The 24,232-nt window shown below is 37.7% G+C and overlaps 1 protein-coding gene across 1 annotated transcript in view; it reads left to right on the top strand.

Annotated features, from left to right (window-relative positions):
- Window positions 1-24,232, top strand: part of LOC103199254 (amyloid beta precursor protein) — a 347,436-nt gene that overhangs the window by 181,744 nt on the left and 141,460 nt on the right. Inside the window, exon 6 of the mRNA XM_007943494.2 lies at window positions 16,008-16,175. Within this exon, the coding sequence (XP_007941685.2) occupies window positions 16,008-16,175 (168 nt within the window). The remainder of the gene's footprint in view (window positions 1-16,007; window positions 16,176-24,232) is intronic.

Genomic DNA, 24,232 nt, shown 5'->3' with positions numbered 1-24,232 from the left:
CCACCAGCCGTCTGGTTAGCAGGCAAGTGTCTTAGCCACTATGCTACCAGAGAAGAACAGTATGCCTGGTAAAACAGAGGATCAGTGAAAAAGATGGTGGCCCTCAAGGAGATGGATGGAAACAATGGCTGCAACAATGATCTCAAATACATCAACAAATGTGAGGATGGCACAGGACTGGGCAGTGTTTCGTTCTGTTGTAGGTAAGGTTGTTAATGAGTTGGAATTGACTCGATGGCACCAACAACCTAACATCTAACCGTTTTGTGAGGATTAAGTGAAATATCCATGGGAAACGTTTAGTCCGTGGATTTCTGACAGACAGTAAATACTCAGTTAACATTAGATGCTATGGTTGTTGTGGTGCTAATCTTTGCAATTCTCCAGAGAACTAGTGTTTACTATGAAGAATGCTAAAGTTAAGCCAAAAGAGTGACTTTTTTGATTATAAAAAGCAAAAGCTTGACTTTTGTGAACATACACTAAATGTTAAAATATCTGCAGTTTAATTTTATGTCCAACTGAACAAGATAGTATTAAATGCCACTACATTTCAAGGTAGTTTCATTTATTGCAGGTATTTTACACCTCTTGAAAGTTCCTCTAGTAAATGGACTGACTGATAGAGACACTGATATAGGCTGCCCTTTAATCATCTCATTTGATAATAAAGCTAAAAAGTGTGATATAAATGTTGTTTGCCTTGGGCCAGGTGTTTGAGCTCGGCAGAATTAAATTCTTATTCTTCTCCTTCTGGTGGTCATTAATCCAGGAGAAGCCTCATTTGATTAATGCCATACATTCCACCAACATCGAGGAGGTCCTCCTAGGTACTGGGAATTGCACTGGGTACTGATGGCACAGGGAGGAGATGGGTGGCTCACTCAGGTGTCTCCCAGCTGCACCTGCACTCTCACAATCAGAGAGAGGCAAGTATCTCCCACCAGGCTGGGAAGAGACTTTGACAGCACAGAGGAAGGAATGCCCTCTTCCTGGAGAAGGAACTCAATTAAGAAGTTTTGAAACAATTGGCATTTGAGTAATTTTAAAAGAAGAATAGGAATTTACCAGATGATGAGCAGTGTGGAGCACCAAATAGAATAGATTCAGTTAATATTATAAGTAAAACTGCTTGTAGCAATCTCAAGGGTAGAAGAAATTCAACCTAACTCACTTTTCTGTATAGATTTCTATAGTTGTCATTATATAATATCCTAAATTAGGTGGCTTAAGATAATAGAACTATATTCCCTTACAGTTCTGGAGACTAGAAGTCCAAAATCAGGTTGTTAGCAGTTCTGTTTCCTTCTCAGGGCTCTGAGAGATGATCTGTTTCATGCCTCTTTCCCTAGCATTTGGTAACAGTTGGCAGTCCTTGGCTTGTAGACTTGGTACTCCAATCTCCACTTTCCTCATCACAGAGCATTCTCCCTGTGTGTATTTCTACATATCTTCTCCTCTTCTTACCAGTACATCAGTCATGTTGCATTAGGGCCCACCCTACTCCGTCAACTAACTGCAATTGCAAAGATACTGTTTCCAAGCAAGATAAGGCTTTGTATTCCCAGCTACCAGACTATAGGAATTGAATGTATCTTTTGAGGGAACACAAACCAAGCTGTAATAACCAATAGCATTCTTATTTATCATTCATACTTAACTTTTCCTGAAGTTTGAAGACAAATGTAAGCTTGACTTCCTGAGAACAGGAAAATATTCTCACAGACCTGAGTCTGAGACCTCAGTGTCAGTACCCTACCCAGAAGTGAAAATAAAGCTCCCAAGGGTATTTGGGAACAAGACAATGGAATGATGGCTTCTCCCTTCAGAACAAGCCTCAAGCCTTTACCTCTGGGTTTTGACTGAAGGCAAGTTAGATCCACTCCCATTCTTACCAAAATATAGCATCCTCTTTAATAATGTTGAAGGAACTAGTATCAGCATGGTCCATAGCTGTGACAGGTGGCAGTGTGTTATTTTGTGCCCTGTGGCATGGCAGTCACTGATTTTGATGTGTTTGATATATTCTTTGATAGAGGCCAAAAAAAAAGTGATATTGACAAGCTTCTTCCTGCATAATTTTCCAGTCTCAGTATTGAATATTCGATACCTGCTAGTTTCTCCCCTAAATGCCATTGTTGCTTGAAATGTGAAACTGGGCAACAAAGAGGTATAGAAAATTTTATGTATGTGTATAACTTTCTATCTTTTAATAACAACTTTTTCAGATATAATTCTCATACTTGTGAAGTCTAACATTCAGCTGTTTTATTGTGTTTACAAAGTTGTATGTTGTTATATAGAAAATTACCATTTTTAACTTGGCTCAGCTTAGTTATTTTTTACCTCCCTTTTCCATGCTATTTAATGATGTCAGTTTTCTGTGATTTTATCAGAATGACTGATGGTTAGAGATATTTTAATAAAATTATCTCTGAATTTAATACAAAAAGAAACTAAATGTTTTCTATCAAATTCAATTAAATGCCAGGAAATAATTTTTGAAAATACAAATCTTTTCTTATTTTTTTCCTCATACAAATTTCTATTGAAAAATATACAAATGCCACAGTAACAAGTACTGTAAGCAGCTACTCAAGTCAGACATTGCCATTTAAAAAAAAATAAGTAAACCCAAAAAAAATAAAATAAACAAGTTCTAAAACAGTTTAAGTATGCATACCATTTTAATAGACTTGCTTTTTTTTAGCTTATCTCTATGTCCCAAAGAGTAAAGGCCAGTGTCCTCAGGCAAGAAGTAAAGCTTAGATTGTAATGGTAATCTTTAGTCCCTTGTAAAAAATACTTTTGCAGTTTTTAAACAATGTGGATCATAACCTAAAAACCTGTTTCTATCAGGCTTGAATCATTTTGTTCTCCTAAAAAATTGTCTTTGACTTCCTGCTACCTGTTCCAATATGTTTGACTTTTTTGTGATTCTGTTCCTAGTAGAATGAGAATTCAAGGAGAAGCAGAGATTGAATAAATCTCATAGAAAAGATTAAAAGATGATATTCAAGGAAACTTCTTTGCCTTTAAGACAGTGGCCTGGGTTTTAAAAATTAAGAGACTCAGTGGTAAGAGGAATATAGGGCAGAAGAAATGTGAAAGGTACACTGTATTTTTGTTTATAATCACAGGACTATGAGAAAAGTAATAGCCAATGTGCAGAGGTGCTCACATATGTGTGCGTGTTCTATTTCACTCTTAAATTTTCACATATTCTTAAATCTACTTTGTGAGACAGTACAAGCATATCACAAAATACAGACAGGCATGTAACTGCATTCTTGGTATTTCATGATAGGATCAAGAAAGGCCTTGTTGGACAATTCCCACAATTAGATCTATACTGGAAATTTAATAGTATCTACTGCCCAAGTTTTCTGAGGACTTGTGACTGTACCCTTGGTCATGACTGGTGAGTGGGAAAAATTGTTAAAGTATAACACAAATCCTTCCAGTTTGCTTGGGCTCTGGCAGGATTTTTCAATCTCAGCTGCAGGGTAAAATTGCCCCTGATTAAGAATCACTGGGCTGTGGTAGGGAGATCTACAGTGAAGCTCAGCATTAAATGTACCAGTACTTACTGCTGTCCAGTTGACTCCAATGCATAGTGACCCCAGGTGTGTCAGGGTAGAACTGGACTCCAAAGAATTTCAATGGCTGATTTTTCAGAAGTAGATAATCAAAACTTTTTTCCAAGGTGCTTCTGTGGGGACTTGAACTTCCAACTTTTTGGCTAGCAGCCAGTGTGTTAACCTGTACCACCCAGGGATTCAGCTTTAAATATACAGACAGGGAAACACCCCTACAATACTATATCTCATCTTAATATCTGCTGTACCTCCTACATTAGTGCTTTGCACATTGAAGGTATTCCATAAATATGTTCTTATTCAATAAGCTAAGATAAATAAGAAAGATGCTAATATAAAAATGGCAAATACACATTTGGTAAGGTAAAATATGTATTTGAAAGGTATGTAATAGAGTCTAGTTGTTGATATCTTATATCTAGACAGAGTAATAAACACATTTTGATTTTTGAAATATTGCCTGTGCATAGCTCTGGTCGTGTAGTGCCTAAGGCATTCGATGTCTATTGAAAACGTTGGCAGTTCAAACCCCCCAGCCACTCCATGGAAGGAAGACGGGGCAATGTACTTCATAAAGATTTACTGCTTCAGAAACCTAATGAGGGTTGCTATGAGTTGGAATCAACTCAATGACAGTGAGTTAGGGTTTGTATTTACCGTGCAGACAAAGGGATACAGAGAAAAACTGACCTTCCTAGTTTTATTGTTTCAAAAGAAATTGACTCTCCCCTGGTACATAGTTATGAAATAGCAAATGGTGGCTAGCATTTATATACAAACCAGAGCTACTATCTTTCTCAACTGCACACTGCCAGTTATTTCTTTCTGGGGACCACAATAGAAGGCTAATTAGCATGAATGGTGACCATGCTCTGTCTCCCCCTGAAAAACTCTTAGAACATCAGGACCATCCTTCTAACCCCTGGCTCATATCTAGCAGCATCTTCTTTTCATAAGAATAAGAAACATCATCTATTCCAATGTTTTCCATTACAGAGGAGTGAAATAGTACAAGGAGGTAAATTCTAAGCCCAGAGATCTTTCCCCACTTTTATCTAAACTCTTTTCATTATTTTTCTAAATAAAAACAAGAGTTTTGACATTTCTAATGTTCTGGCCTGTTAGATTCAGATTTCTGAGAAATCTGGTGTGTTCATAGACTTAAATATGAATAAGAGAATAATGACCTTTGTATTGAACTGAAGGCAGAAGTATTGAAGTTATTTTAATGTTGCTTAAGATAGAAGAGAACTTCACAGTAAAAAAAGTATGTATATGCAATCTCTTAAAATTAAGTTTTTGAGATGTGTATGTGAACTCTACTTAAAATATATTATATTACTCTTTTCCCAGTTATGTATAAGACTTCTTTTAATAAGCCAAAATCTGTGCAGCTTTTAACAATTATTCTACTCCAGTCATTTGGAAGGAGAGTAACTTTTATATCTTTATTAGGATGCTTCTCAAATTGTAATGTTCATTTGAATCACATGAAACTGTCACTAAAAACAGTTTCTCTGTTAGATCTGAAATGGAGTCCCAGGTGATGCTTCCTATATAGACTACTATATTTGAGGAGTACTCTAGTAGCATGTCATGCCACCTCTCCACCAATACTGTGCAGACTTGGGGCTGTTGTTGTTGTTGTTGTTATGTGCCGTCGAGTCGGCCCCGACTCATAGCGACCCCTCCTTGGGTTTCCGAGGCAGTATCACTACGGAAGTAGGATTGCCCAACCTTCCTTCCGAGGAGTGGCTGGTGGGTTTGAACCGCCAGCCTTCTGGTTAGCAGGCAAGTGTCTTAGCCACTATGCTGGGGCTAACACAGGGAATAGGAAGCTAAAAAGAAAAAGTATCCTTAGTGGAGGGAGAGAGACCACACTCAAGGCAGGAAGTGGGAAAGCCAGGGCCAACCACAGCTGGATGCAGGTAAGGGGAGGGCAGAGAGGTTTGGAACAGCTAAGAGAGATGAACTTGTCTGTCAGTTTGTTGTACAGTGGTGATTTGCATGTTGCTGTGAAGCTGGAGGTTGTGCCACCAGGGTTTAAAACACCAGCAGGGTTGCCAATGGTGGAGACGTTTCAGCAGAGCTTCCACACTGAGACAGACTCAAAAGGAAGGAAGCCATCCCTTTCCCAAAGAATTCATCAGGAAAACCCTTATGATTAGCAGAGAAACACTGTTTGATAATTTACTGGACAACTTTATGAATATTTTACAAATAGCCCTGGAACATTGTAAGATGCAGTGCCAGAGGATGAGCCCCTTAGATCAGAAGACATTCAAAATACACCTTGGAAAGAGCTGTCTCATTAGACTAGAACCGACCTTAATAATATGGATAAAGTAACATTTTCGGAACCTCCATTTGCTGACATGGCATGACTCAAACTGAATAGAAATCACTGCAAATATCCATTAAGAATAGGAACATGGAATGTATGAAGTATGAATCTAGGAAAGTTGGAAGTTGTCAAAAATGAAATGGAACGCATAAAGATTGATATCCTACTCATTAATGAGCTGAAATGGACTGGTTTTGTCCATTTTGTATCAGAAAACCATATGATTTACTATGCTGGGAATCACAAATTGAGAAGGGACGGTGTGGCTTTCATCATCACAAAGAAAATTTCAAGATCTGTCCTGAAGTACAATGCTGTCAGTGATAGGTTAATGTCCATTAGAAGACCAGCTAATACTGCTACTATTCAAATGTACGCAACAACCACCAAAGCCAAAGATGAGGAAATTGAAGATCTTTACCAACTTCTGCGGTCTAAAATTGACCAAACATGCAATCAGGATATGCTGTTTATCACTGGTGATTGGAATGCAAAAGTTGGAAACAAAAAAGAATCACCAGTAGTTGGAAAATTTGGCCTTGATAATAGAAATAACACTGGAGATTGGATGATAGAATTTTGCAAGACCAACGACTTATTCATTGCAAATGTCTTTTTTCAACAACACAGACGGTGGCTATACATGTGGACTTTGCCAGATGGAGTACATAGGAATAAGATTGCCTACATCTGTGTCAAGAAGTGATGGAAAAGTTCAATATCTTCAGCCAAAACAAGGCCAGGAGCTGATTGTGGAACAGACCATCACTTGCTTATAAGTTCAAGTTCAAGTTGGAGACAATTTTAACAAGTCCACATGAGCCAAAATATGACCTTGAATATATCCCTCCTGAATATAGAGACCATCTAAAAAATAGATTTGATGCATTGAACACCAATGACTGAAAACCAGAGAAATCATGGGATGACATCAAGAACGACATTCATGATGAAAGCAAAAGGTCATTAAAAAGACAGGAAAGGAAGAAAAGACCAAAATGGATGTCAGAAGAGACTCTGAAAATTCCCCTTGAATGGAGAGTATATAAAGCAAATGGAAGGAATGACAAGATAAAAGAGCTGAACAGAAGATTTCAAAGCATACCTTGAGAAGACAAAGTCAATTATTATAATGAATGATGAAAAGACCTGGAGTTAGAAAACTGAAAGGGAAGAACACGATTGGCATTTCTCAAGCTGAAAGAACTGAGGAAAAAATTTAAGCCTCGAGTAGCAATATTGAAACATTCTATGGGCAAAATATTGAATGATGCAAGAAACATCAAAAGAAGATGGAAGGAATACACAGAGTCACTGTACCAAAAACAATTGGTCAGTGTTCATCCATTGCAGGAGATGGCATGTGATCAGGAACCAATGGTACTAAAAGAAGTCGAAGCTGCTCTGAAGGAAGTGGCACAAAACAAGGCTTCAGAAATTGACGGAATACCCATTGAGATGTTTCAACAAACAGATGTCCCAGTGGAGGAACTCACTTGGCTATGCCAGGAGATTTTGAAGACAGCTACCTGGTCAACTGACTGGAAGAGATCCATATTTGTACCCATTCCAAACCAAGGTGATCCCACAGAATGTGGAAATAATTGGACAATATCATTAATATCATATGCAAGTAAAATCTTACTGAAGATAATTCAAAAACTTTTGCAGCAATATATTGACAGAGAACTTCCAGAAAAGCAAGCTGGATTCAGAAGAGGATGTGGAATAAGGGATATCATTGCTGATGTCAGATGGATCTTGGCTCAAAGCAGAGAATACCAGGAGGATGTTTACCTGTGTTTTTTTTGACTATGCAAAAGCATTAGATTGTGTGGATCATAACAAATTATGGGTAACATAGAGAAGAATGGGAATTACAGAACACTTAATTATACTCATGAAGAACCTGGACATAGACCAGTAGGCTGTCATTCGAACGGAACAAGGGAACACTGCATTGTTTAAAATCAGGAAGGGAATGTGTCAGGGTTGTATCCTTTCACCATGCTTATTCAATCTATATGCTAAGCAAATAATCCAAGAAGCTGGGCTATATGAAGAACGTGGCATCAGGATTGGAGGAAGAATCATTAACAACCTGCGATATGCTGACAACACAACTTTTTTGCTGAAAGTGAGGATGACTTGAAGCACTTACCGATGAAGATTGGAGAATACAGTCTGCAGTATGGATTACACCTCAATATAAAGAGAACAAAAATTCTCACAATTGGACCTATAAGTAGCAGCATGATAAATGGAGAAAAAATTGAAGTTGTCAAGGGCTTTATATTAATTGGTTCTACAATCAACACCAATGGAAGCAGCAGTCAGGACATCAGGTGACATATAGCACGCAGAAAATTGGCTGCAAAGGACCTCTTTTCAAGTGCTAAAGAGCAGAGATGTCTCCTAGAAGATTAAGATGTGCCTGATCACACAAGGCATGGTATTTGCAGTTGCCTCATATGCATATGAGAGCTGGACAGTGAATAAGGAAGACCAAAGAAGAGTTGAGCCTTTTGAGTTGTGGTGCTGGTGAAAAGTGCTGAGAATACCATGGACTGCTAAAAGAATTAACAAATCCATCTCTGGAAAAAGTGCAGCTGGAATGTTCCTTGGAAATGAGAATGGCCAGTCTTCATCTCACCTACTTTTCATGTGGTAAGAAGGAACCATTCCTTGGAGAAGGATATCATGCTTGGTAAAGGGGAGGGTCAACAAAAAAGGGGAAGGCCCTCAACAGGATGGATTGACACAGTGGCTACAACAGTGGGCTCAGGTATAGCAAGGATTGTGGAGCTGGCACAGGACCGGGCGGTGTTTTGTTCTGCTGTGCATGGGGCTGTTATGAGTTGGAGACAACTCGATGGCACCTAACAACAACAACAACATCCTTACCTACATTGTAATTATTCTTAATATATTATGAAATGCCACCAGTGTGAGAGAATCCTGAGATATCTATGCATTGAGCAATTTTTTTAAAATTTAACTTTCAAGACCAAGGACTTTGAAAACTCTTAGTCTCCCTGTATGTATAAGTATTGCTAGTTTCACTTATGTGCTGTTTCTTCTTGTATTGGTGTAGTAGAGCTGACTGATTTTAAACTGAATGTTAAGTTACCCAGAAATTTTGTGAACCCCAATCATTGGTAGCTTCAAATTTTAATGGTGGAAGTATTTACCCCATGGAAATCGGCAACTATACAAATCAAAGTGTTTTAATATTGAGTTTTCCATAAAGTCAGTTTTCTAGCACATCCCTGCCTCCTAGGAAGTAATAAAAGCTCTTCCCCTTACATTCTAACAAAGAACACGACAGCTTGTCTTATTCAGAGTTTAAAGCTTCTTGTTAAAAGTGTGTTGAGCTTCAGACTAACTACACAGCTCAGTGAAGAACAAGTTTATTCCCATATCAAACAAATTGGACCCTTCTGTGGATGATCAACATCACTAACATGAGAGTGTTGCTTATTCTAAATACTTTATAAGTACCTTTCCTTCGAGTTGTATTTTGTAAATACTTATTCATCAAGGAGAGATGTGAGAATTGGGCCAGTTATAAATGGAATGACAGATGTATTGAGTAGCCTTGGAAAACCAACATAAAATCAGTAAAACGGCTGGCCGATTGCAGATACCTTCTAGAAACTTGCATGACAAGTTAGCATCCATTGTCTCATACAGAGTCAGTGGTCTCATTATCATGCACAGCTGTTCATATCACTTGTTTCCACTGTATTTGGGGCATAAGTGAGATTTGTTGATAGTTCAAACTTGCTTGCCTAATTTTGCATGCTATTATTTACTAAAAATGATTCTTGTTGTTAGTTGCTGTGGAAACAGTTCCATCTATGGCAACCTCTTCTGTGCCGAGTAGAACTGCTCCGAAGGGTTTTGAAGGCTGTGACCTTTCAGAAGCAGATCTCCAGGTCTGTCTTCTGAGGTGACTCTGGGTGTGTTCGCATCATCAACATTTCAGCTAGTAGTCAAGTGTTTAATTGTTTGTCTTACCCAGAGACTTCTAAAATTTGATTATTAGGTAATAAATATCTGATGATCTATTGCCCCAATTAGAGTGATATCCGATGAGATGTTTGTTAATAAGGACTACTTTCTATGTGGGCAAGCACATAATAAATATCTCTTAAAAGTACATGTATCTATCATTGAGGAAAAACACATTCTTAAAAAATAATCAGGTTTCTAATATAATTTTTTTTCATTTATTAAAACAAAACATAAATCTGTCTTCTTATTTTTGAAAAGAATATAAGATGGATTCTAATAAGTTACACTTATGAAAGTGTCATCATATAGTAATATGCAGGAATCAGCCATGATACTTAGATCAGCCTTTTCTCACTAATATATTTAATGATTAAGCAGATAACAAATCTATTTGAAATATTGAATTGAAGATAAAGTATACTTAGTAGATTTTAATACCTGTGCCCTTCCTTGTTTTTATTTTATATCACTTACATTAAACACGCAATTTATTACAAAGTCAGACTATTTGTCTATTCCCATTTGCCCTTTCTACTTGCCTTTAAAATTAGAGAGAAAAAGAGTGAGATATTTAATTTTTGACTCAAAGCAAGCAGATATGTTTGACTTCATATATATTTTCTTTGCCCACATATTCTTACAACATATGGAAAATATTATGCTGTGTAATTTTCTTTTTGTTGTTTTTGTTTACATTTAAGAACTTACAGTTCCTAAACCAAACTGCCGCAGAGTCGGATCCGACTCACAGCCACCTCTCCTTGGGTTGCCAAGGTGGTAAATCTTTATGGAAATAGATTGCCCCATCTTCCTTCCGTGGAGTGTCTGGTGTGTTTGAACCACCAACCTTCTGGTTAGCAGTCAGACGCCTTAGGCACTTCACCACCAGAGCTCCTTAGGCTGAGAATAATTGAAAATCAATTCTTTAAAATAAAATCATAATAAAAAGATTTTCATTATGCTAAAATTGTCCTTTAGTGCTTTCTTTAAAGCTAATTGTTTGTTAAATCTGTTAATTTTGCTTTGTAACGGATATTATAATTATCATATATTTAAAAATAAAGATTTTCTCCATATCCTAGTTGTCAGTTTTATAACTGTCTTCACACTGCAGACATGCTGTTCACAATGCATTTTGCTCCAATTTGAGTTATCCATTCAAAGTTAATTTGGGAGGGGGGGTTGATTTATTTTTTTTCTTTTAAACAATAAATTGTGTAATGTTATTTATAATCTAGGTAACTCTAGCTTTGCTTTTATATTGTATTTGCATTACATTGACATTTTAATTTAATTTAGTAGTGAATCCAGAACAACTCCCTGCAAAGATTAAAATGAATGGAGCGTGGTTGGAAACACATAAAAACTCTTTCATACTGCTTTGTGTACTACCATTTTCATTTGTTAAATGGTCTTTTGTTTTGAGGCTGAACAGAACTGTTCCAAAAGAAGAGATAAGCCTTTCCCTCAGTTAAATGAATATTAGAAAATATAATTGTGACCCTGGAAGTTTAAAACATTGAATGTGAACAAGCAAAGATTATCTTTTCTGAGACACCTGTGTAAGTTAATAGCTGTATTTCTTTCTCACTTAAAACTTCCTTTGAGAAATATCTGTGCTTCTATTTTTCCTGGTAAATTTTCTCCCTACTTATTATTTTTAATATTTACTTTGAAAAATGTTAGGCTTTCCATTTATTAATTTTTATTTTGAGACAAGAAAAAAGATGAGTAAAGGAAAATGCAATTTTACCTTTCAGATGAGTTCTATTTTGGACTACATATATGTACAAGGCCTGTTTTACAAGTTCTGTATTTAGTGATGTAGCACTGGAAGCACTGCCTCGTTTATGCCAAGACATTTGGAAGCCAGCTACCTGACTGATTGACTAGAAAAGATCCGTATTTGTGCCCATTCCAGAGAAAGGGGATACAACTGAATGCAGAAATTATCAAACAAGATGATTAATATCACACACAAGTAAAATTTTGCTGAAGATAATTCAAAAATGGTTGCAGCAGTACATCAACAAGGAACTACCAGAAATTCAAGCCAGATTCCAGAGGATATGGAAAGAGGGCTATCATTGGTGATGTCAGATGGATCCTGCCTGAAAGCAGAGAATACCAGAAAAATGTGTTTTATTGACTGTGTAAAGGCATTCGACCATATGGATCATAACAAATTTATAAATAACATTGGAAAGATTGGAAATTGCAGAACTTTAATTATGTTCATGCAGAACCCATACATAGACCAAGAGGCAGTTGTTCTAACAGAACAAGGAGATGATACTCATGGTTTCAATTCTCAAAAGGTGTGCATCGAGTTTGTATCCTTTCACCATACTTATTCCATCTGCATATTGAGCAAATAATCTGAGGAGCTATATGTAGAAGAACATGACATGAGAATTGGAAGAAGAGTCATTACTGACCTGTAATATGCACATGATGCAACCTTGGCTTAGTGAAAGTTTAATAGGAGTGAAGAGGAGGGAAAGTGAAGCACTTACTGATGAAGATCACATGACAGCCTTCAGTGTGGATTACACTTCAACATAAAGAAAACAAAAAACCTTGCTGCACCAATCAGGAACATCATGATGAATGGAGAAAATATTAAGTTGTCATGGGTTTCATCTTACTTGGATTCCTAATCAATACCCACAGAAGCAGAAGTTAAGAAATGAAACAATGTATCACACTGGGAAAATGTGCAGCAATTAAAAAAAAAAAAAAACACCTTTTTGAAGTGTTGAAGAAGCAAAATGTCACTTTGAGGACTAAGTTGTGCCTGACCCAAGCCGTAGTATTTTCAGTCGTCTCATCTGCATGTGAAAGTTGGAAAATGAATATGGAAGACCAAAGAATTGATGGCTTTGAATTATAGTGTTGGAGAAGAATATTGAATACACCATGGCCTACCAGAAGAATGAACACTCTTTCATGTTCTTTAGAAGTGAGGATGGTGAGAATTCTCATGAAACATGCTTTTTCCCCAGTATAGAGGGTTACATGGTAAGAGAAGGGCTGTGTTTGCTTTGGCACCAGGGTAGCTGGGATGCCTTCTTCCATGTCAGTGTTTCAGGACCAGTGGGACAGAGTGGCAGTCTTTAAGATGTTGAAAAGTGACAGAGCTACATACTCAACCATGCTCTCCTTGACGCACATATATTTCTTCTTTTGTACATTATCTGTTTGATATTAAATTATCAAAGACTTACACACATTTTTTATCATAATATCTGTAATATCCTTTTGTATGCAAGACTCATGGAATTGAGTTCTGTTTCACAAGATGCCTAGGTGTACTACACCAATGTCGTGAAACTACATAGAGTCATTTAACATCAGTAGTACCAACAGCCCTGGCAAGGTTAAGGGAACTAACAAAATAATCCCAAAGTGGAGATTATCTTGCTGTTTCTTTCAGCATGATGGAGGCAAAATTCTTATAGCTGAAGATTCCAATGTGAGTTCATCATGTACTTTGTTCTGTTTACTTTGTTGACATATAAATAGATTTTGAATTCTGATTGCTTTTTGTTGTTGATTGAGACTCATTTGGCCTGGTTTCTACAAATTAGCTGTAACAAATGATTTCAGAGCCATTTTAGATGGAGGCAGAAGAAAAATTAAAATGAACGTACCATTTATGTTTCACTAGTCGCTATGAGTCAGGTCCAACTTGATGGCACACAACAACAACAACATCAATTGTCATAGGAAGATTATAATGTGTTGTAATGGCATTGGATCCCTGAGTTTTCCTTTATAAGATATTATTACTACACTAGAACACACACAAGAGCATATACCCATGTTGGATTATCTCCTTTAATTGACACTGTTTTATTTAATTTCTTGCCTTGTACCTATCCAAACCTGTAGCACTTACTTAGTACATAGGAAAGATGGTACGGACAAGCTTCTTTACCCATGTTGCTGTGGTGTATACTATGAGGTCTGTGGCAGACAAGTTTCAAAAGACACATGTTTCGTGCTCAAAGAGGTATGACATGTGTGGCTCAGCATGAATTGTTGAGAACCAAAACCAAACCAAACACACTGCCGTTGAGTCAGATCTGACTCATAGCGACCCCTCCTTGGGTTTCCAAGGCAGTATCACTACAGAAGTAGATTGCCCCACCTTCCTTCCGAGGAGTGGCTGGTGGGCTTGAACTGCCAGCTTTCTGGTTAACAGTCAAATAAATGTCTTAGGCACTATGCTACCAGTGCTCCTAACACAACTAGGATTGGGCTATGAAGTAGAGGAATTCTCCGACTCCCTTTGGGTAGTAGTTACTATGCTGATTGCCACTCCAGTGCCAACTCCAACCACACAGTAGTTTCAGGAGACACAGATGTCTTGTAGTCTTCTTGGAATTAGCATAGCCTGAGAAGCCAATTAATAAAATTGAGGATTTTCATATCTAAGGAATATGAAGGAGGACGTGGCATGAACAGGTACACAATAATGAGAGAGATTCAGATGAAATAAAAGCAAGCTTGTTGGTATTTGTTACATCGGAGACAGGAAATAGAAGATCTAGGAGTGGAGATAGCTGACTGTTGAAAGCCCCATGGCTGGCAGTGCTTAGCAGAAACCTCACATCTGAGCCTGGCTTTTAGCTCCATACCTAGAATTATTAGAAACTCAGGAATTATTACAGCAAAATCTAACTGGCCCTTTGGAAGTCATAATTCTAATCCTTACATTTGACCCCATGTCAAGTGGATGGGATACTTGTATGAACAGGACAGTAGATTTTCATCATATTTGAGAATGCTCTCCAAAAAGCCAATTAAAAGTACGTAATGACTTGGTATGTACGACCTTTGAAAGCAGCAGTATTGAGCACCTGGTGACCCTGAGCTTGTTTCACCTGCTGCCTGATGGTTCCATCTGAAAACCAAAAAGAGAACCAGGATAACCTTAGGTATCTGTCACACAGGAAATGTCTCTTGGAGAGTATTTGCCTCTCATCTTCTAGGATCAATATTGACTGGCTTCCTCTGTTGATATGATGATGATGGCAGCAGCTTCTGGTTATGCTGCTACCACCATCATTGCCTCAGTTATAAGGAGTAATGACTCGTGTACACATGGGGACTTGAGGTAGGAAATGAAAATGGTAGTTCCCTTTTTGACATCAACATTGATTGGCTGATTAGGATCAGGCTGTTAATACTCCTAATGTGGAAGCTCTTGATTATGCATGGTTAGAAGATATTTTTCCCCTAGTGTGTTAGGAAAACTAAGAATAAACAAGACATCTGTGTGTGCCAAGGCATTACCTCACTCTCCATAGTCCTAGCATCCTAGCAAGGTCGGTGCATGAAGCCAAAGGGAGAATCAGGGCTGATGTTCCACTTTCAACAAAAATGGAACGTCCATGGGAGGTACCATTCTAATTCTAATCATAGTAATCATGCAAGTGGAATTGGGCTTTTAGTTGATTAGAGATTATGAGACTAAACTTGGGGAATGTGGCAAAACATTATGGCAGGTAAAATGTGTTTAAGGTAAAACTGTGCATGTTGGCAAATTTATTGTTTGCAATATTATTGTCCAAGAGTCACATAAATATACAAATAAAAATTAACTTTAGAGTTAATATAGTTAGATTTACACATTGCACATGTTTTAAGATGTAGTCAGTGAACAGTCAGCCTCTCTTCGAAAACTGGAACATATTCAAAATATATGTAATTAATTGTATACTTGAGTCAAGACAATAATTTATTAAGGAAAGAAATCAGATGTGTATGAGGGGTTAAATTTTTGCTTTGCAACCAAAATAACCTTTTTATACTCAACATTGACCTAAATATATTTTAAATACCAGGTTTATTTTTTTATAGTGAAGAAATGTTGTGATGGGTAATTAAATTCCTTGGTAAGTATAGATGCTGCCTAGTAAACACCGTCCATATTACCACTGGGAAGATTAATGCCATAAGAAAAGTAAACTTGTATACATGAACAGCCAGACAGTGCCTTTTTCATGCTAAATGTGGTTCCCCACATCTCCTCTGATTAGAGGTGTGCTCAGAACAAGCCGAGACGGGGCCATGCCGAGCAATGATCTCCCGCTGGTACTTTGATGTGACTGAAGGGAAGTGTGCCCCGTTCTTTTACGGCGGATGTGGCGGCAACCGAAACAACTTTGACACTGAAGATTACTGCATGGCGGTCTGTGGCAGCGTCAGTAAGTGGACCCTTCCTCAAGCCTGGCCACCTTTCGTCTCTCTCGCCACTGATTCTGCTCTTTGTAACAGATTGATTTTCCTGGGTCTGGGAAACGGGTCTGTTGCTACCACTAACCACTTTTCTGTTCACTTCTCTAATTGCCAGAAGTCTTCCGCAGTCTGTTTAATCATGAGCATATATCTCTGTCTTTTTCTAATGAAGCATGGCCGTGGATGTGTTCTTTCACTAGCTGTGGTAGATAACGCCTTGCAATCTGTAGGGACCTTTGAGTGCTTCTCTTTAAACAAAGCTGAAGTTGGTGTTTTGTCTTCTGCAGCCGTTTCTGCAAATGTATACCTACATGGGTGTCTGTGTACATGTATGTTCGTGTTTATGCATGTGCACTACATGTGCAAATAAGACTTGCTACTGGAAGCCTGGCTGATGAAGCTTCAGTTGCATTGACAAAGTGTATTGCTGTGATGAACAACTTTAAGCCATTTCATAATATGTGTCTTTTATTTTGGTTGTGGGGATTGATTGAATTGAGCACAGGCACCTTATATACAAGAGTGTAGATGTGCCTTTGTTCTCCCTGAGCTCCAACGCAGACATTTTCAAGGCCAAGCTTTCATTTCTTCTCTTAGAATAAGTATTAAAAAACTTTTAACATCAGAATCATTCAGTGACATAAGGCACAGGGAATATAATTTTCAAAGCATTTTCTTCCAAACTTTTAGTATCTCATAGCTTTGAGGATAAATACATGAAGTCATGATGACATAGATGTGAGGTGAAACCTTTCACACCCATGGTAGCTCTCAGAAGGTAATGCACCAGATTTATGGACTTCTGTTCTTACTAAGAGCCTTCCAAGTTAAATTCCCTATTTTATTATTTTTCTCTTATCACGATTAAGAAGTTTGAAGTCTCAAAAAATAATTACTCAATTTGCCAAATTAAACTCAATACTTAATATATTTCCTGTTTTGAGAGACTCCATTGATTCTCTCCCTTGTTCTTATGATAGTAACAGCCATCATTTCCTGCCCAAGATTTCTAGAGATTATACAAATTGTTTTTCCAACTCAATCATAGGATTAAACAGAACAACAAAAGGACCTGCACAGTCAAGACCTTCTATTGTGAAGGAGCCCTGTATCTAAGTGACATCTAATGGAAAAGTTCCTGTTGGTCTCCTGCCTGCCTGATGTTGGGGAAGATAGGTCCTTATGTGAGATAATTCCCCTTCTGTTTGGTGTGAGAACAGGTGTGAGAACTAGTAACCCCGAGGGGCTCTTATCTGGCTCTTACTGCATGATTGCAGCTTCCAGCTCAAAGACTTCTTTCTTCAGTTTCAAACAAAGGAATTAATTAGATCAGGTAATGTGGAACACAATGGGGATTCTATTGCATGGAGTCTTTGGAACAAAGGACTTTTGTTACAGTGATTCTAACTGGTTTAGCTGGTGTGGGAGATTCCCTGGCATATTTTCAATTTTTTTCTTCTTAAAATCTCTAGAGGTGAATTTATTTTCTGGAATAGTGTTTTTTGTTTTGTTTTGTTTTTGTTTTTTAAAGTAACAGTGGTGAGTTTGCCTGAAGAGCTAGAAATGATTCACAACACATCCACAACCACCGCCAAACACCCACCGCCCCAGACTTGATCAGTTTGATTTGACTTGAACTGTGAGAAAGCTGTGAGTTCCACAGGTCAGGTGGAGCCTGTGGAGGTGCCCTGTTGTGGGGAATGGATCAATGCAAATTAGTGACACTTGACACTAAAGAAAGAATAGGAACAAGAAAATCATCTAACAGGTTACTTGGATATACATACTATGAGAGACAAAATATCCAGTATTCTAAGATATTACTCTCTTGTACAAATTATATCTAACATTTATATGTTTACCTTAGTTTTGTACAGGTGCCAAACTTCAGGATATTTGTTTGTTTGTTTTGTTTTTAATTCAGTAATTTGAGGGGGGGGGTCAGTGGAATCATGTGAGTTTCAGCCATCCTCTCTATATTTCTACTTTTGCTTTTAGTTATGTTCTCTTATTTTCTCCATAGTGTCCCAAAGTTTACTCAAGACTACCCTGGAACCTCTTCCCCAAGATCCTGTTAAACGTATGTTGTAATTCACTGGAAAGAGGGGAGGAGGGAAGGAGCACCTTCTTTGCATGGTTCTGTTTCTTGAACACTTGTCTTTTAATTAAATGTTTACTCCCATTGCCTTGCTTGCAATTATGCCTTATCTTGCCAGGCAACTTAAAATGTTGGGACTAAGAGCAATGACTAAGCTTCTCCTATTTCTGATCAACTTCCTTTTTCTTTAATGTGGTTCTGTTAAAATATTGTTTATATATAATGTTTTTACTGTGTTTTATTTGGCATCACTATTTTTTCTAAAAACTCCTAAGATGCCATGATTTAAGAAGTGGCCATATACATAAATGAATAAATGATTTGTTTCTCAGAAAAATACTTAGTATGCACGCATTCTAGCACATGGACTGATGGACGTGCACAGGCTTCAATTATGTGTGTCTGTAAGACAGAAGTTAAGCCCTAGGAGGTGGAAGTTCACTTTTCCACACGAGGGCTGCCTCCTCCTCCTCTCCCAGAATGTGGTGGGTCAGAGATGCCAGACTTCTGATTTTACCCTGAGGAAGCAGGGAAAGGGCTTTCTATAAAGAACTGTTACATCTGCTGATGACTGTTTTACAATGTCCTATGTTTCATGATTATTTTAGTTGACATGTCAGTCTAGCTTTATTTAAACATGTCAGACACAAGTACTCAATTTTAAATTTGGATTATATCCAGAAAAAGATTCATCTAGGTTTAGTTTAGAGATGATAGATAATACTGATGTTTGAGGTTGCTTGCAGAGACAAAGTTTCAGTTTCAACTTCAATATCTTATAATTAAAATGAACATTTATCTACATGAAAACAGCTCACTGCTCTCGAGTGAAATACAACTCATAGTGATCCCTCCTTGGGTTTCCGAGGTGGTGTCATTACAGAAGTAGATTGCCCAATCTTCCTTCTGAAGAGTGGCTGGTGGGTTTGAACCACCAGCCTTCTGGTTAGCAGCCAAGTGCCTTAGGCACTAGGCCACAAGAGCTCCTCCTATTTATCTACATAAAAACTCATGGCCATTGAGTCAGGTCTGACTCATAGTGATCCCTCCTTGGGTTTCCAAGGCAGTATCACTAGGGAAGTAGATTGCCCACTCTTCCTTCCAAGGAGTGGCTGGTGGGTTTGAACCTCCAGCCTTCTGGTTAGCAGTCAAGTGCCTTAGGCACTACGCCACCAGAGCTCCCATTTATCTACATAGTGACTTTGTATTTTCCTGAAAAACTTAGTCTTGAAATTAGTTAACTTAAAAAAGAAAAAGAAAAAAAAAAGAAGGTGAATTATGGATGGAGAATTAATGCACATTACAGAAGATTTCACTATAAACCATAAAGTTTTTTGTAATGGCCTAAGATATTCAAATTATGTATAATATTGGAAAGATCTGGTTTTCACTGCCACTATAAGCATATTTCTTGCTATTGTGAGAAAGCATCTTTCTCTGAGAACATAAAAATTAGGGCAAAAGGATAGGTATAGAAGGACTAGGAAAAAGTTTGAAATACCACACCAGAGGATTGATAATACATAGATTTGCATGGTGTGCTCCACTTTTCCAAGCATTTTCACAGATCATTTCTTTTTCTCATTTTTTTTTTTTTCATTTCCTTTGTATACATGAGGAGCTCTGGTGGTGCAGTGGTTAAAATATTCAGCTGCTAATGTAATAGTAGGTAGTTAGAACTAGCCAGCCGCTCCATTGCAGCCTTGGAATCCTATGGGGCAGTTCTGCTCTGTCCTATTTGCTGTGAGCCCAAATCAACTCAAGTGGGTTTTTGTATACATGAAAAACTGAAAGTTAAAGAGCTTAGTGAACTTGTCTGGAGCCATTGAACTTTACATGACAGAACCAGGTATCAAATCTTAATGGCATTTTACCTGTGTTCCATACTCCAAATGGCTAAGCATTTGGTTCTGACATAGTTCTCTAAATTAGTAAAGTTATATTTGAGGTACAGAAATATATTTTAAGGGTACAGAAAATAGTGGCAAGAGTATAAAGAACATTAAAACCGTTTTTCCTTAAATGTGTGAATGTCACATTCATCATTAAATTAAAAGAGTCATTTAAGTTTCATCTTACATCATTTCTGCATTTAAAAGAATGACATTTTCTCATTTTTAATGAATGGAAATGAACATCAGAATTTAATAAATGTATTTTCATGAAGTATGTGTAACTACTGCTTGATTGTCAGCTCTTCCAGACAGATATTGAAAGTGTCTTTTACAGTTTTCTCTTTCCCAGTAGTTTTCTCCATCTGCTTGTTAATGTGTTTGAGATCCTAACACCTTTCCATTCTAGGAGAATGGAGTGATTTTTGGTAGCTATATTTTCTTGTCTTCCTTCAGAGACTATTCAATCACAGCAAGTGAAGGGTTTTGCAGTGCTAGTACAAACAGACTGGAGAAAGCATATAATTTTTAGTTATTTATAGCCTGAGCAGCTATGCAGTCTTATTTATAGCAAAGCTGCACATTTGAATTGAAAAAGTCATGGTCATCTGGAGGTTAAATGCAGATAGCAGACTGGAGTCAGAGAAAATGAGCTGAACTTCTGAAGGTGAACAAGACCAATTCATTTGGCAGCTTGGGCTTGCACTTTGCTCCCTCACCAACTTAGGGCTAATTGGATGATACTCTTTGCACAAAGGTGGTTGGTTTTATGGGTTGCTCAGTCTTAGTTGCTTCTAGTCAAATGATAAATGTGAAAGAGGTAGAAAAAGCTCTTCAGTTAAACTGGTATATGGTTATGCATATGGTGAAAATGTGTAATGGTCTGCATTATAAATACAATCATTTTCCTGTCGTGTCTATTAAAATCATATGGTCCTAGATCTTTGTCATTAAAACCAGTTTTGAGCATTGCAAATTTAGTGACATTAATTTTGGGTTTTTTTGTTAAGAAAGATAAGACTCTAACCACAATAGAAAGGATAGAGACGTGAAGCTTGGAGGTTTCATGTCATTCGTAAACTTATGAGTTTAAATCATTTAAAAAACACTTTCCTATTTGGAATTAAAAAATCTTGTGATAGCTGGGTTGTTTCTAACATGAATTGTATGTTTGCCCATTTAGATTTCAGGCAGTGCAAAAAAGTTTCCTATTCAATCCATCCAATGCAGTATTTATAAAATTTTCAGTTATTACATAAATATTTATTGATTAATTCTGTTTTAAGTGTGAGGCCATGGTCATTTTTTCTAGTGTTGTCCCCAACAGATTGTATCTCAGAAGGAAAACAGATCTACTCTTTAATGGTATTCAGTCAAAAAAGAATCTGGCTGTAAAGAATGATGAGTGACCACCTCTGGCTCATTTTCTTGCAGTGAGGTGTGGCTTGGACATCTAGACTGGGGTTACCCAGCCTCAGCGCTGCTACTTTGGGTGGGATAATTCTGTGTTGTGAGGAACTGTCTGGCACATTGTAGGATGTTTAACAGCATCCCCGGCCTCTTCCCACAAGATGGCAGATTTCCTCATCAGTTGTAATAACTAAAAATGTCTCCTTGTTATTGTGATTATAATGTCTCCAGATTTTATCAAATGTGCCCTGGGGAAAAATCGCCCTGGTTGGAAATCCACATCTAATTCAGAGATATGACAAAGCTGGTGTAAAACACCATGCTTTCCACAAATTTGAGTGCATGTCTAGATTTTGGAAATTTAGTAGCCTCCAATTTTTGACAGATGTCTGTGACATTGAATTTGTTAGACCACTATCCTAGCTCTCAGGATTTACAAGTTGAAAGTAGAAGTTGCTTTTATTTTTTTGACTATAGTAAGCTATGGGTGCCATACTTTTTCTGCTACTATGGAGGCAGAGATTAGCCGATAAGTCCCTGGGCTAGAAGTGTGTGGTCCACCCATGCCCCATCCTGTCTTCCTCTCTTTTATCTTCACTTCATAGAATCCCAGCATATGCTGGAGAATGACCATCTGTAGAAATGCCAGTAGGCTTGCCACAGATTACTTGGCATCTAGGATATACCTTGGGAGCATGTTAATAACTTTAGGATCACTGCCAATGTGTAGGTCTAGTCCCATGCAGGATTTGGTGGTGGGGCAAAAATTGATTTCTTCTCACATCAAAATGACCCAGATAAAATGAAAGAAATTAGTATAGTCCCAGAAAATATAAAAAGAATTGGAGCATATCATCAAAGCAAGCCAAACCACCTTCTCCGGATTCTAAGTCTATTGCCTCACGACCTCACAGTTTGCAAACTGTAGATATCTTGCTGTGTGGTCTTTGAGTGGAATGTGCCACCTAGCCCCAGAGTCCTCCTATCCTGTCATGATGCCAAGGCCATTTAGTCTTGGACCAGATTTGTCCAGTGTTCTTAATCACACTAGTTCTTCTGCTTATGAAAAAGCACATTCTGTAATACTAGTGGAACTAGCATATTTTTATTTAACTGCCAAGCATTATTAAAAACACTTAAAAGCCTTAAAAGATGTGGTGGTGCATTAAATTGCATGTCACATCAGTGCCAGTAAAAACTATTAGATTGACAAATAGGAAAAGCCAAATCTTTAATATCCACAAATGCTCAGGATAAAAAGAATGTTTTTTCCCTCAAAGCTATCATAGTTTTAAAACCTAAGATTAAAAGGAATTGATTTTTTCAGCAAACCATCATTATTTTAAAAAGTAAAATCACTCAATTTACTCAGGGCCCTCAAAGAACACTCATTACATATGTGCTTTGTTCTAAGGAAGCCTGGTGGTACTGTGCTTAAGTGCTCCACTGCTAACCAAAAGGTTGATGGTCCATCCAGCAACTCAGTAGGAGAATGACTTGGTAATCTGCTCCTATAAAGATTACAGCCTAGAAAACCCTATAGAATAATTCTACTGTGCCACATAAGGTGGCTTTGATTCGAAAAATCAACTCAATGGCACCCAAAATATTTTTTAGCTGTTTTGCCAAAGGTGAGTAAATAGATCATTTAATATAGCAGTTAACAAATGCTTCTTGCTAAGGACAGGGTTGTAGGGTAGTAAATAATTTAGGCTTTGCAGGTCATATAGTCTCTGTAGCAACTACTCGAGGCTGCAATCATAGTGTGAAAGCAGCCATGGACAATAAGTGAGTGAATGGACATGGTTGTATTCCAATAAAACTTTATTTTAAAAAGTAACCAGCAGGGCAGATTTGGCCTGTGGGTGGTAGTTTACCAACCCTTGGTTTAATATAGCTGTTAGTCCGTTACTTGAAGGTTCCCAGCAACAAAACCAAGTACCCTGCTTTCAATAACTTGACAGTTTTATTCATGAGATGAGATCCAAGTATGTGATAGAATTAAATAGCAATATAAAGTAAAATATACAGGTGCAAGGAAAGCATTTTGTTGAAGTAAACTTGGGTTTTTCTTAAGACTTCCATAGAGATTAATAGTGCCATTTGCCTTTTGCTACTACAATTTCTGTGAAAATAGAAAATAATGTAGATTTGACACTTTAAACTCATCTATTGAAAGTGCAGTGAATATGACAAGTCATCTCTTTATGAGCCACCATTAATGAAGCTGAGAATAGCTTCTGATAAACTGACAAAAACCAATAGCCTAATTTAAAAAATTCTGTTGTTGTTGTTATGTGTCATTGAGTCAGACCGGACTCATAGTGACCTCTGCTTGGGTTTCCGAGGCAGTATCACTACAGAAGTAGATTACCCAACCTTCCTTCCAAGGAATGGCTGGTGGGTTTGAACTGCCAGCTTTCTGGTTAGCAGTCAAGTGCCTTTGGCACTATGCTACCAGAGCTCCTTAAAAAATTCTAGACACTAGCTATTCTGACCTGTCAGCCCCAGGGTTACAGGTGAGGAGAGACAACTCAGGGACGCCCAAAGTAGCAGGGAAGAAGAGCAGGAGAAAGGGGATTAAAAGCCAGGAAGCTAGACAGAGGTACAGTCAGCCACAGGGACC

The sequence above is a fragment of the Orycteropus afer genome, unplaced genomic scaffold, assembly GCF_000298275.1.
Source record: "Orycteropus afer afer isolate SDZICR_OR568_19922 unplaced genomic scaffold, OryAfe1.0 scaffold00108, whole genome shotgun sequence".
Taxonomy (NCBI): domain Eukaryota; kingdom Metazoa; phylum Chordata; class Mammalia; order Tubulidentata; family Orycteropodidae; genus Orycteropus; species Orycteropus afer.
The sequence above is the reverse complement of the archived record's forward strand: the minus strand, read 5'-3'. Positions and strand labels throughout refer to the sequence as shown.